Source organism: Diabrotica undecimpunctata, chromosome 5 (assembly GCF_040954645.1).
Source record: "Diabrotica undecimpunctata isolate CICGRU chromosome 5, icDiaUnde3, whole genome shotgun sequence".
Classification (NCBI taxonomy): Eukaryota; Metazoa; Arthropoda; class Insecta; order Coleoptera; family Chrysomelidae; genus Diabrotica; species Diabrotica undecimpunctata.
The window spans coordinates 4,649,155-4,663,588 of record NC_092807.1 but is presented as its reverse complement, the minus strand read 5'-3'; the positions used below and the strand labels follow the sequence as shown (position 1 = coordinate 4,663,588).

The 14,434-nt window shown below is 32.7% G+C and overlaps 1 protein-coding gene across 2 annotated transcripts in view; it reads left to right on the top strand.

The window, feature by feature from the left end:
- Positions 1-14,434, top strand: part of LOC140441012 (cationic amino acid transporter 2-like) — a 109,209-nt gene that overhangs the window by 73,553 nt on the left and 21,222 nt on the right. For both annotated transcript variants that reach the window (XM_072531403.1, XM_072531402.1), the window contains exons 5-6: positions 7,187-7,291; positions 8,700-8,986. In XM_072531403.1, the coding sequence (XP_072387504.1) occupies positions 7,187-7,291; positions 8,700-8,986 (392 nt within the window). The remainder of the gene's footprint in view (positions 1-7,186; positions 7,292-8,699; positions 8,987-14,434) is intronic.

Genomic DNA, 14,434 nt, shown 5'->3' with positions numbered 1-14,434 from the left:
AAGGCATTCGACAGGGTCCGACATGAAAAACTAATAAAAGTACTGAGAAACAAAGATATAGACAGACGAGACTTATGAATCATTATCAATCTGTATTGGAATTATAAAGCCAATATAAAGATAGAAGAATAAAAGTCCGAAAATATAGATATAAAGAGAGGAGTAAGAGTAAAAGTGTTCTGTCACCATTACTGTTTAACGTGTACAGTGAAGCCATATTCCAGGAAGCGATAGTGGGTCTGGGTGATGGAATCTCTGTAAACGGAAGAATAGTAAATAACATAAGATTCGCTGATGACACCTTTATAATGGCAGACACCCTGGAATCGCTACAAGAATTGGTAAATAGAATTAACGATTATTGCATAAGATACGGACTAAAAATAAATAAGAGAAAAACTAAATTTATGATTGTCTCAAAAACGCAACATGGAAATGAAAGATTAATGATAGAGCAAACCCAAATAGAAAAAGTAGAGACATACAAATATCTGGGAACCTGGGTTGATGACAAAAATGACCAAAGCAAAGAAATCAAAGTCCGAATTGAAACTGCAAGGCAAGCATTTGTGAAAATGAGGACAATGCTTACCAACAGAGACCTTCAGTTGCATCTCAGATTGAGGGCTCTAAGATGTTACATATTTTCTATCTTACTATACGGAATAGAAGCTTGGACATTGAAGAAACAATGCATAAGAAAAATAGATGCGTTCGAAATGTGGTGTTACAGAAGAATATTAAAAATTCAGTGGGTTCAAAGGATTACCAATGCTGAGGTACTACGACGTCTAAATAAGGAGTTAGAAATTATGAACAGCATAAAAAGAAGAAAACTAGAGTATTTGGGTCACATAACCAGAGGAGAAAAATATGAGCTGCTGAGAATGATTAAGCAAGGAAGGATCCAAGGAAGAAGAAGCATAGGAAGAAGACGCATCTCCTAGCTAAGGAACCTTAGAGAATGGTTTAACTGTAGTTCACTACAACTTTTCAGAGCAGCAGCCAACAAAGTGACCATAGCCGTTATGATATCCAACCTCCGATAGGAGATGGAACTTTAAGAAGAAGAAATGGAAAAGGTAAAACAAAGCAAAACTTAAAAAAACACAAGATAGAAACTTGGTATGTAAGACGTGAGAGCAACGCAGAAGCTATTAAGTAAAGAGGGATAACCAAACTTCTTCTTCTTCTTCTTAGTCGTTAACCTGATGCAGGTATCATGATATCATGAAGCTATTAACTAAATTTCCCAATGTTCCTCCACGTTTTTCTATCTTCTGCCATTCTAGCACATTCTGACAATGGAGCGCCAATGGTAGCAACAATATGGTCCGTGTATCGGATAACCAAACAAAAGACGCTAAAAACAGAAAACGCAGGAAAAAAATAAAATATTAAATAGAAAGACGAGGAGTATTTAATTCAATTTTGTAATAATAAAGTCAAATAAATAATGTATTTAACAATTTGTACTTTAATTGTAAAAAGTGAAAAGCTACCTGAACAAACTGAACTGCTTTAAAAACAGTTTTTGAAAAATCAGGAAGGAAATCGTCTACAAAGAATTATGCCGAGTCACAACAGTCCATTTACGAACTAATAACTGCATTCCGGAAGTCAGAACTGTTTTACAATTTTAGTATCCATTTTTTCCATAAAAAAAGAAGATATCCTTTGAATGAATTCAAGGTTTTAATACAAACTACTTTTAAATCTATTATATCCGCATTTTTAACTCTTACATAACAAAAATCGTAGATTAAATGATAGATTACGCATAAAATTAAAGCAAACAGGAAACATTGACTTGAATTGTATGCGTGTGTATTATATTTTTCATACCAAGTTGTTTTTTCAAAACATTTAATCTTTTGCAACCTTGCATGTCAGATATTTGCTCACGGTACGGTAATTTTTCTAAGATTCAATCGGTTTTATGAGAGGCAATTCAATAAGGCAATAATTTTATTGTGAGTAGTAAAATTGCAACAGGTGGAATTTAATTCGAGCATGTGATACCAAGTACGTAGAATTATTATCTATTCTATGACAAAGCACAATCGGTTTATTTGTGATTTAAAATACAGAAAAAATTAAAAAGTACCGAAAAATGGCTCAATTAAAAAAGAAAGTACACGAAAAAAACTGTAAAAAATATGACATTAGACAACTGAAATATAGTGAACTTATATGAATAGTCAGCAAAACATTAAATAGAAAATTCAAAAAGAATCTTCTGTTATATCATCAATAAAACGATATAGGCCATTTAAGACAATTTTATGAAGCATGAAAACATGGATGACTACAGAGGTTCTGTAGCTGATGGAATAAAGAAGGAAAAACAAGGCCGATAATTCCATGTATAAAAGATTACAAACAGAGATACAGAGAAAGATCAGAGGAGCCAACAGAAAGAACTGTAAACAAATGCCAATAAATCGAAATTCTACAAAGTAAATACGACGATTTCAACGTAAATATATATATATATATATATATATATATATATATATATATATATATATATATATATATATATATATATTGATATGATATGGGAGAAATAAAAATGTTTAAAGAAAATAATTTATAAGTTATATACTAGATAATTTTAGATATAACAAGTATTTGGTTATTTTAATAAGTTAAATACTAGAGAATTTAATAAAAATTATTTATATAAGGGCATTTTTAAGAAATTAGCATATAATAATTGTAAAAAGTTGTAGTTTAATGTTGTAAATATATTTAAGTGAGCCATGTGCATAGGCAACCAACTATACATGTGAGTGATAGACAGATATACATACTCTCCAAGTGACATTTTAAATAATTAGGAATATAAAGTGGGGTTATAATAATAATGTTAGTTTAAAATGTTTAATTTATATATAGTTACTAATTTAAATGTTTATTCTGATCTGAAAAGCCTAAATGTCAACAAAATTATCAATAGAACATTAACGAATTCTCCAGAATGCAGAATTTGACCTTTGTTTATGTTGGAACATTCTGGAATAATGATTATGTCGGTGGATCGAACAGATACTTTTTTCGAGAACATCCATATAGAAGAAATAGAACTAAATAGAACATGATTTCTTACCAGATGGTTCTGGAACATCCGAAAAGATATAAATACCCGTGATTTGGATTCAAGATGGCCAGTTTATTATGAAAGTTAGTAGAAGATAGACTCATTTAGTTAGTGAAGTCAATTTATAATTATACACAAATAATTATTGAAGATTAAAAAAGTATATTAGAAGAATATTGGAAGAAATTAAAATTATATTATGATTGGAGATTAGTATAAATCAACTTATAATAATTGGATATTGGTATATTGAAAAGAAGAATAAATATAAATGCTGTTTTGCTGGTTTGCTTGGTGGTTTATAAATGCTGGTGAAGAAAAATATATCTTAAATTGGTAGAAGCTGATAATTGGAAAAAGTAATTTCACAAAAACAAGGACAACCGAAGTACGAAGACATTCAGTGGTGATTAGAATCTATATAGTGGAAAACAGTTCATTTAGGCATTCAGTGAAAGAAAGGTACAAAATTTTGTTAATATAATTTAGTTAGTGTCATAACAGTTTCAATTTTGAAGATAGTTTGTTTAAATTTTACATTGTCTATAGAATTTAATTAGTTTTATAAGAATATCAATTTCAAGATAGTTTATTTTAAATTTACATTGGCTAGGTTAGATATATATATGTGTGTTTCATAATAGTTATAATAAAGATAATTTAAAAAAGTACTTACAAACTAATTCTTTGAGAACCGCGATAAAAACCCTATATTATTAAAAATACTCATTGCTCATCATTCAAACAAACAATACATCATAACAATATATATATATATATATATATATATATATATATATATATACATATATATATATATATATATATATATATATATATATATATATATATATATATATATATATATATATATATATTCAGGGATTCTACAGTATTCACTACCTTCCCTCGCTCAACCGTTTCCATCTCTCTCTGTTGTCGCATTCTCCATCGTTAAGGCCTCTCTTACTCATGGCGTCTACTTCGTTCCTCCAGGATTTTCAGGGTCGTCCTCTTTTACTCTTTCCTATGGGGCTCCATTCGGTTATTCTCTTTATCCATCTGCTGTCGCTAGTTCTTCTTACATGTCCAGACCACTTTAGTCTTTTTTGTTCTATATATGTTAGTATGTGTGTTTCTATTGATGTCCTTTGCTTTATTTCGTCATTACTTCTCCTATCCATTCTTGTTACTCTGCAGCATCTTCGCAGGCATTCCATCTCTGTTGCTACCATTCTACTGCTGTTTTTCTTGTTTATGATCCAATTTTCAGCGCTATATGTCATAATACTTCGCACTAATGTTTTATAAATTTGTGTTTTTGTCTTCATATTTAGGTGTCTATCCCACCATACTGAGTTAAGTTGTCGGATTGCTGGTCTTGTTTGTCCTAATCTTTGTGTAATTTCTTCCTCTGTTGTTGCCTTTTTCGTAATTATAAACACCAAGTATTTGAATTTATCCTTTCCATTGATTGTTACGTTGTCATCAATCTGTAGATTTTCTATGTTTTCTTCACTTGTAGATAGGTACTCTGTTTTCGCGAGGTTAATATCTAGGCCAGCCTTGGTATATTCTTCTTGTAGTTTTTTCATTATGTAGCTGAGGTCGTCTTGGTTTTGTGCAATCACTACTTGATCGTCTGCAAAGCTTAACGTATATAGGTATTCGTTCCGTACCGGTACTCCCATGCCTTCGCATTTTCTTTTCCATGTAGTCAAGGCTTTCTCTAAGTATATTTTGAATAGGGTTGGAGATGTGGAACAACCCTGCAGGAGCCCTTTTGTTGTGGTGAAGTCTCCTATGATTCTTGTTCCCATTTTAATGGACACTTTATTTTCTTTATACAGAGCTTTTGTAGCTTCTATGAGTTCCGATGTATTTCTAATTTTTACATAGTCTGACCTTGGTACAGAGTCATACGCCTTTCTCAGGTCCACAAATGCCAAATTTATATCCCTTTTTTTTTGCTTTTTTCTTTTCCAACAGTTGTTCCAATGTGCATATGTGGTACATAAGAGAAATAAGAGGCAAATGTAAAAAGAGTAAGTAAAGTTGTTATTTATTATAATGGAGAGGTAATCATGGACAAAGTGAATAGTGATAATATCTGAAAAAATTATATACGAAATTTATTTTTTGATGAGAGGGACAACCAGTCCTCAATTCCTACGAAAACCGGACCACCTGTACTAGTGGGAGAAATATAAGCAGCGATAATATCGCTTAAATAGAATCAAGCTCCAGGACCAGACGGGGTACAGTTTGAATTTTCTTAAACTTCTTGATGATGAATCTTTCAAAATACTATGTAAAATCTTCAATAATATCTATGAGACAGGCACATAATAAATAACAATCAGAATGCCCACTCTCAGATGCCGCCTTTGAAGTGTGTCATCACGCGATCGCCATATTTAAAACAGAAACCACAGGATCGGATTGAGAAATTTGTGACAAGCTACGACAGAACCGTAATTTTAATTTTAAGAGTTTAATAATTTAAAAGTTTTTAATAAAATCCTTTATACAGGAACTTAGTTTCCTTGTGGATTTTAATAATTTAGTAAATTTGAAATAATTGAATCTATTCTTCAACTAAAAGTACGACATAAAATATTGCATATTATGTCTATGGTTGCCATATTATGTCTATGGTTGCTTGTTTATGGTAAATAAATTCTTCTTCTTCTTCTACTACTTCTTGGAGATCTTTCGATCTGTTTAATTCTGAAGCTGCGTCGGGTTAATTTCCTGGGAGATAGATTGCCAACTATCCCTCCATCTTTTAGGTGGTCTTCCGGGAGGTCTTGAACCGGGCGGGTTGTTTTCTAGGGCAATTTTTGGGAGTCTATTCTCATCCATTCGTCTTACATGATTGTACCACATCCTCTTACGCTGCCTTCCCCATCTTACAATATCTTGAATTTTGCACTGCTCTCTGACGTATGTATTTCTCACCCTGTCTCTTCTTGTTTTGCCCACTATTGTTCTTAGGGTTTTCATTTCGGCAACCCTTAGCATCTGTTTCGTTTTGTTGGTATCTTCGCGCACTTCTATGTCATATGTCTTGATCGTATGCAAGTCTTATAGATTCTGATTTTACTATCTGTGCGCATATACGGATGCTTTGTTTATCTGACTCCTTAGGTCCTTTACTGAGTCGTGTGTGCTTGATATATCTATGCCCAGATATCTGAATTGCATCACCTGTTCTATGGGGTTGTTCTCAACCACTACCTTACATCTGAGCGGATCTTTTGCTATTAGACATTTAGTTTTGTTGGTAGAAATGGTCATATTTAGTTGGCGGCTTATTTGAAAGAACTGAAAGAGCTGTATCTGAAGATCATCTGATTCGGCAATAATTGCTGCATGATCTGCGTAACACACCATACCAATTCTTTTGTTGCCCATTCTGTGTCCGAGGTTAAGAGATGTTACTTTGGTTATACTTTTGCCCATGAGTAGGTTAACCAAGAAGGGGCTTAAACTGTCGCCTAGTCTAATTGCTACCGGTGTTGGAATACTTTCAGTGAATTGGTCTCCTGCTCTAACTTTGGTTACATTGTTGTTATTTAGGTTATGGACTATCTTTGTTATGTTGGTCGTAAATCAATTAAACCGCGTAAATATTCAATTCTTATTGGTCTAACTATTATGCTTCCAACAGAAAAGGGCATATTTTGTGTGTTCAGATTTATTAGGGTTAATAATGTGAAGCGAAAAAGGCTAAAGTGTGTCCCTTCAAAAAGTCGTCTCAGGAACGCACCTCAAAAATATTAGCAATATCATTTTAAAGTGCTCCCCTTTAAAATATATAATAATGTCTAAATTGTTATTATTACGCAAAGGATACAATATAACATAACTTGAAGATGGTATACAAAGGCTATTCCACCAATTTAATACAAGAGCCAAAGAATTTAATTTATTTTTCATAATTTTATGTTTTTCAAATAATTTTATATGCAAATAATGTAGGATTTTATTAGGAATTGACTGATACTGACTAGCAAATAACTTTTTTTTATTAAAACATTATACAAAACCAATTACCATGATTACTTAACTTATTTTCAGTTCTTCTTGCCTTTGGAGTAAAAGAATCCTCAAAGCTCAACAACGTTTTTACCGCAGTAAATATGGTTACCATTTTTATTGCGATCGTTGCAGGATCCATAAAGGGTAAGTACAGGTTTCTGCATTTATAATTCTGCTTCTTCAGCGTTTAAATATTACACCATCCGTTTTTTTTGTTGTGCATTCATCTTTAATTTCGCTCATTTCACTCTGTCTTCAGCAATTGTGGAAAGTTCTATTGTTGTTTTTCCAGTCTATTGCTTTAAATTTTTCAACCAGGATATGCTTCGTCTTCCTGGTTTTCTTTTTCCTTTCACCTTCCCTTGCCAACTCGCATCCAACCAATCGCATCAACTCATATTAATCATTTCTTGGTATGTGTCAAAAATGTCTCATTTTCCTTGTGTTGAGTATTTCTTTTAGTTTGTTGACGTTTAGAGAGCTTTGAGATGTGGGTATTTCGTCGTATGCTGAAAATTCCATGGACCGACCGCGTTAGAAATGAAGAAGTTTTAAGGCGTGTGAATAGAGAACGTGAACTCACAGAAATTGTCAAGAAGCGTAAAACGTCTTATCTTGGACACATATTTAGACACGATAGGTATAACTTCCTTCAGCTTATTATAGAAGGGAAAATAGAAGGCAGACGCGGCCCGGGTAGACGACAAATGACCTGGCTGCGCGACATCAACGATTGGACAGGATTAGATTTTCAAAGTTTAATAAGGAAAGCCCAAAATAGGGAAGACTTTGCTGAGGTCATCGCCAATCTTCGCTAAGAAGACGGCACCTAAAGAAGAAGAAGAGTATTTATTTTCCTTTTTTAGTCTTTCTTAAAGTATTTGTTATGTGTTCTGACTATAATATTTTTCACATTCTTCGATAACACCATATCTTAAAGCTAGCAAGTCCTATTTCAGTTGCATCCTTAATTATCCAGGCTTCAACTCCACACAGCAAGGCAGAATTTATGTAGCATCTCAATACTCTAGTTCTACTTTCTAGTTTCCATTACAACCTACTGCTTTCATCTTATTAAAAGCGTTTCTGGTCATCTCGATGCCCTGCCCCATTGTTCACTTAGCTCACGTCTCAGATAGTTGGATCTGGGTACTTTCTCTAAACATATAATACTTTTATGCATTGTTTACCAACTAGGTAATAAAGTCAATCTTAATGGGTTATTGTATAAATCCACAAGGAAACTAAATTTATGTAGTTTACTGTATACCATGTATATGTCAAAAAATATCCCACTTTTTTCCTTAGTTCTTATTCTTATAATACCATAGCTTCATTGGACGTTAGTCTACAGCATCTCTGAATAGTCATCCATCCATCCACTCATCAAACATCCCGGGCGTCTCCGTAAGTATCTGTGATGGGTAAATTTTCCCTTTAGAGAAATGGAAGGCTGACAAATCTGAATTAGTATAATAATAAATTAAAGAATTTATATCAATATGTAATATCCTTGTCTGTATATTTATTTACATATCAATTTCTATTACAGCCGACGTTGGAAACTGGAAAATTGATCCAGCAAAGTTAAACGAGACAGAAAGAGCAGTTGCAGGAGAAGGCGGATTCATGCCATTTGGTGTAGCTGGTATTATGGCAGGTGCAGCAAAATGTTTCTACGGTTTCGTAGGTTTTGACGCTGTCGCAACCACAGGGGAAGAAGCCAAAAATCCTCAAAAAGACATTCCTCTGGCTATCGTCATATCGTTGTTCATTATTTTTGCCGCCTACTTTTCTATTTCTACTGTTTTGACGATGGCTTTGCCTTACTATCAACAGGTTAGTATTTTTCGTAAATTATTAAGATTATTAAATAAGTAATATTAAATAGAGGTCATCGATAATAGATTAAAAATCAAATATAAAAAGTAAATAGAGCCGCAGGATGTCTAAACAATACAATATGGAGGAACAAACATATTAGGATGGAAACTAAGATAAAAATTTACAAAGCGGCTATAAGATGAATAGTGATATATACGGAGGAAACGAGATCTGATACATTCAAATCAAAAAGGATGCTAGAGACAATATAAATGCGAATACTAATAATAAATTACTCCTACGTTCAAAACATCTTGCATGATCATGTTTTGCGAAATGTTGGTTACATTCGATATGAGATTCATGTTAATGTACGATAATTCTCGAGCAGATGCCGCTGCCTCAGCGAGTAATTATCTCGATGAGGTCCAAATTCTATGCTCTATGCAAGTGAAAACTGGACAATTCTGGAAAAACATAAGAGCAGGATAAACGCAATGGAGATGAGACATCTAAGAAGGATAGTTGGAAAGACAAAATGAAATAGATTAAGCAACGAGACTATTAGGAGAATGGCCAACCAGAAACCGATAATGAACAAAATAGCAAAGAGACAAATGAACTGGTATGGGCATCTGATGAGGATGCAATCCAATAGAATAACAAGAAAAATTTATGAAGCAGAAAACATCGGAAAAAGAAAAAGAGGCAGACCAATAAAAAAATGGATACAGCAAGTAGTAGAGGCGGGAAAACTTAAACAAAAATCACTCGAGGAATTGAAAATAATGGCAGGAAACAGAAAAGAATGGAAGAGGTGGGTAAAAGGAAATTAAAATAGCTAGCCCAAATCCGACACCCTGTTAGGGTAAAAGGAAGGGGAGAAAGAAAGAGGTCCAAATTCGCAGACTGGATTGGCCACCATTTAGTCCAGATTTAAATACAATAGAGCACATGTGGATCAGCTAAAATGCATAGAACAAAGAAAATCCGTTTGAAATACGATAGATCAGCTTTGGCTTGGTACACCAGATGAATGGAATGCAATTTTTCAAAGATATGTCAAAAATTTACTTGCAAGCATGCCGAGAAGGATGCAAACAGTAAGAGCTAGAGGGGGAATACTCGTTACTGATCATGCACTTATTTCAGTTAAAACGACTTGTTTAAGCAATTTAATTTAACATTTAAGTTTATAGTTAAATAAACTTATTTACCTAACATTAATTTTGGCATTTTCTCTGCATAAAAACTAAAAAGTGTTCATTAAACATTGTTAAAATAAACTCTTATTTACAATAAACAACTTGATTAAATAGACTTTTTTATTTTCAAAAAAAAATTAGAAAATTCCAAAATATTCGAGATTTTTGTCCATGAATGTATAATGCATTGCATGTGATATTTTATACAAATTCTAAAAATCTTCTTGTTCTTTGCTGCTTGGCGTTAATGAGTATTTTTTTTTGTAAATAAGAATTTATTAGCAGTTTTACTGAGATACTTAACAAGGTCATTCAATGATAGCTGAAGAATTTGGCTTTCTGCATTGATTTAGGACAATAAAGAAATAATTTGATGGTAAATCAGAGCTACATACAAAGAGAATATAAACTGAAACGGCTAAATATCGAATCACATATACTGCATTGCAAAATTAACCATACACAAACAAAATTTAAAAGTAAAATTATTTACTTATCAAAAATTTAACAAAAAAATAAAAAATTTAAAATCTGCAAAGAAACAAAAATTAATTTTTTTAATTTAAAACATTTTTTATTGAAAAGCGAGATTTAGTAGGGTGTATTATCTCCTGTTGCCGAGAGGGGGCATTTGGGCCTGTAGGACCCATCGCCGGCTCTTCGGGCTTCTTCCTATCCCCGGAATTGGATCGGGTATTCACCATCTTTGGTTTGTCGCTGGTAGAAAGGTTAAATACCACCGCTGTTATAAATAACAGTTCCAGTGACAAATACCTGTTATAGGTAACGGTTCCAAGGAACAGTTACAAAGTAACAGAGCAAAAATGGAAAACAGATAGGTAAAAATGATCTAAGTATTCCTTGACTTACGGAAGGAATAACTTAGTAAACGAGTAAATTAAATGGTATAAAAATATAATGCAAAGAAAAATGTTTCTAAGTGTTCCTTGACTTACGGAAGAAACAACTTAGGACAGAAATATAGATAAATGAAATATGTAAATGTGAGAGTAAAATATGGAAATATTTCTAAGTGTTTCTTGACTTACGGAAAAAACGACTTAGAGTGGAAAAATAAAATACTCAAAATATAAAACGAGAAATGCAAAAATGAAACTGATTATAGAAATATGTCTAAGTGTTTCTTGACTTACGGAAGAAACAACTTACAACAGAAAATAAACAAGAGAATCAAATATAGTAAAATAAATGCACAAATATTTATAAGTGTTTCTTGACTTACGGAAGAAACAACTTAGCATAAAATAGAAAATGAAAGAAACAAATGTATTAAGTATTTTCTTAACTTAAGACAGAAAATATCTTAGATAAAATATCGGAAATAATAATGCAACAATGATTATGAAAATATTTCTAAGAGTTCTTTGACTTACCGGAAAGAACTACTTAGACAAAGTACAAATCAAAATATAAAATAGAAAAAAAGCAAGATAAATATTTCTAAGTGTTCTAAACTTACGGAAGAACAACTTAGACATAAAATACAAGAAAAATAAACAATCAGTACATGAACAAATATAGATCAATGTAATATCCTAACCTGAAAAGGTCTGAATATACAATAATGCTAAAATAAAAAGGTATACAGAAAATCAGAAATAAAACAATAACTTAGTTGGAACAATAATAGCACCGACTAGGTCTACAGTAGAAGAGGCAAGCTCGACTGATCGATAAGAGAAAATCTACCTGCTTTTATGTAAAACAAATCCTTTGTTTTACGTAGCGAAAGTGGAATTTCCCTGCATCGAATCAATTAGAAATTTGGATTTGGCCAACCTTGGAATTCCCAAGTATTTTGACCGATATCCAAATTCCTTGATGCCTCCGGCACGGCTGTCACGCCTCCGGAGGACACTCCATGAGCCCTAATTACAGCATCCATTCGATCAGTCATACTTTGGATAAAGGCAGCAAATTCCTTCTGGGCGGCATTTGCTCCCATTCGTCACGAAGTGTCATTTTGATTGAAACTCAATTCATGCTCTATTGGATTTAAGTCTGGACTTCTTGGATGTCCTCTTGTAATGTGCGGATGATCATTATCTTGCGTCAATCGAAAGTTTTTTCCAACAAATGGGCCAAATAGCACTACGTAATCTACCAAACATCGCTCAATATACCTTTCAACATTGAAATTGCCCCCTCGAATTGTAACAGTTCTGAATAAGCCTCTAAGTGAATATCTGCCCACACCATTATACCAAATTAAACTCTGGGAGTAAAACAACATTGATAATAATGTCCACCAGCTCTTTTCCCAATCCTAGGCCACCCATCTGATGAGAATCTGTTAAATCTTGAGTCATCCTTTAAGAGTACGCTACTTCATTCTTCAGCACCCCAAGAGCGAAGTGTAAATGTTGCCTCAGATGATCTTCTATTAGTAAAAGTTTACTATTAAAGTTTATTATTAAAGGTGACAGTTATTCTGGACCTTAATCCATATTCATTTAAGCGTGTTCATAAATGGAAACTGTGTTTGTAAGTACATCATATTTAATCGTTGAACAAGTACTGGTGCTGATAATGTGCGATCGCTCAAAGCTTTACTTTAATAAGGCGATCTTTAATTTGACTTATAGTTCTTTGTACTACATCGAATACTGTATTTCCTAATGCATTTGCGATGTAACGAATGCTCCTCCCATTATTCTGTAAAGCAACAGCTTGGGCTACTTCTTCTGGTATCATAATTTTTTATAACAATTTTTGAAATGGATAAAACAAAAAAAAAACTAAAGCCAAACTTGTAAAAACTTAAAATACCAAAATAAACTTAAAATATTACTGTTTAATTTAAGACACGATTTCACATTAAGAACAAAAAGTTTGTGGAGACTCTTGTTGGCAAAAATCATCTAAACAGGTTCAAACAAGAAAAAACATTATCGTTAATAAGGCATAAAATAATAGTCAAAAAAAAATTAATAAGTTTTTATTTAAAAACGAAAAATATATAAAAATTTAAGTGTTTTGATAATTTTGCAATCCAGTGTATTAATTAGGTATTTTGACTAGTGTATACGTCACTTAGTTGGAACGAAATAGAAGTGTCCGTATTTTTGGTATCATTAGTGATTCCCTAAATAATTTTACAAACAAAAATTGGTGTTTTATTAAAAATTGAAGGTTATACGTTCTTATAAAAGTATGAGAGTGACATACAAGGTTTTTCCGAAAAAAATAGGATACTTACTTTTGAAAGACTTATACTAAAGAATAATTTTTATGACTTTTGAAGCACCTACCAAGATATTGCAATGTAAATTAATAATTTAAAAGCTATCTATGCAATAATAATCGGTGATTCCAACACAAAAGTAGAACTAAAAGTAGATGAAGAAGAATTATCATTAGATTGCCACGGAATAGGTAGAAGAAACGAAAGAGGCACACGACTGCTGCAGTTCGCATTGGAACATAACTTTCACACAATGGATACTAGTCACTAGTGTCACTAGAAATGAAATACTTACATATTATATGATCAAAAAAACGGTACAAGTCGTGAGTGTTTTTGAATAAATTTTCAATAGGCCAAGCTGTGAGAGGAAAAGTAGTGATAAATCATTAATAGTAGAGATGGTAACAAACAAAATTGTAATAACTTAATGGACGTCATCAAAAAACTCTTTTAATGTGTAGAATATGTGGAAAACGGCCTTTAAAGTATAGAGAGCATAGACTTGAAGGAAATAACTCATCAAATAAAAAGTGCTCCAAGAGACGCTGTGAAAAGATCTTGTAGTAAACAAAATAAAATATAGATGAATACAGCATACACTGCATAATATAAACGAGTAGCGATTTGCAATATTTTGCAATGAGTGCTCTGAAATATACCCGAAATAGAGGGTGTGTATTTGTGCTCCCCATTTTTGTATTAGTTAGATTGCGGATGATGTTATTTCTTGCCCTTACTTTTTTCTTGACATCTTGACAATCGTATATGTAAGACAGAGTTTTATTTAGACGTATGCCAAGGTATTTTGGCGTCTCGTTGTGTTCCAGTGTCTGGCCAGCTCTAGAGTCCTTCGAGCATGCTCGAGTATATTGCTAAGTGTTCTAGAGCATTTGCCAGTTTTTCTTCGACTTCATTGAAGGATATTTCCTGAGCTGACACCGCTGTAGCATCAGTGTAAACAAATAATATTGATTGTTGTTTTATAGGTTGGTCGTTGGTGTATATGTTGTATACAATCGGCTCAAGGACAGTTTCCTTTAGGAAAACATT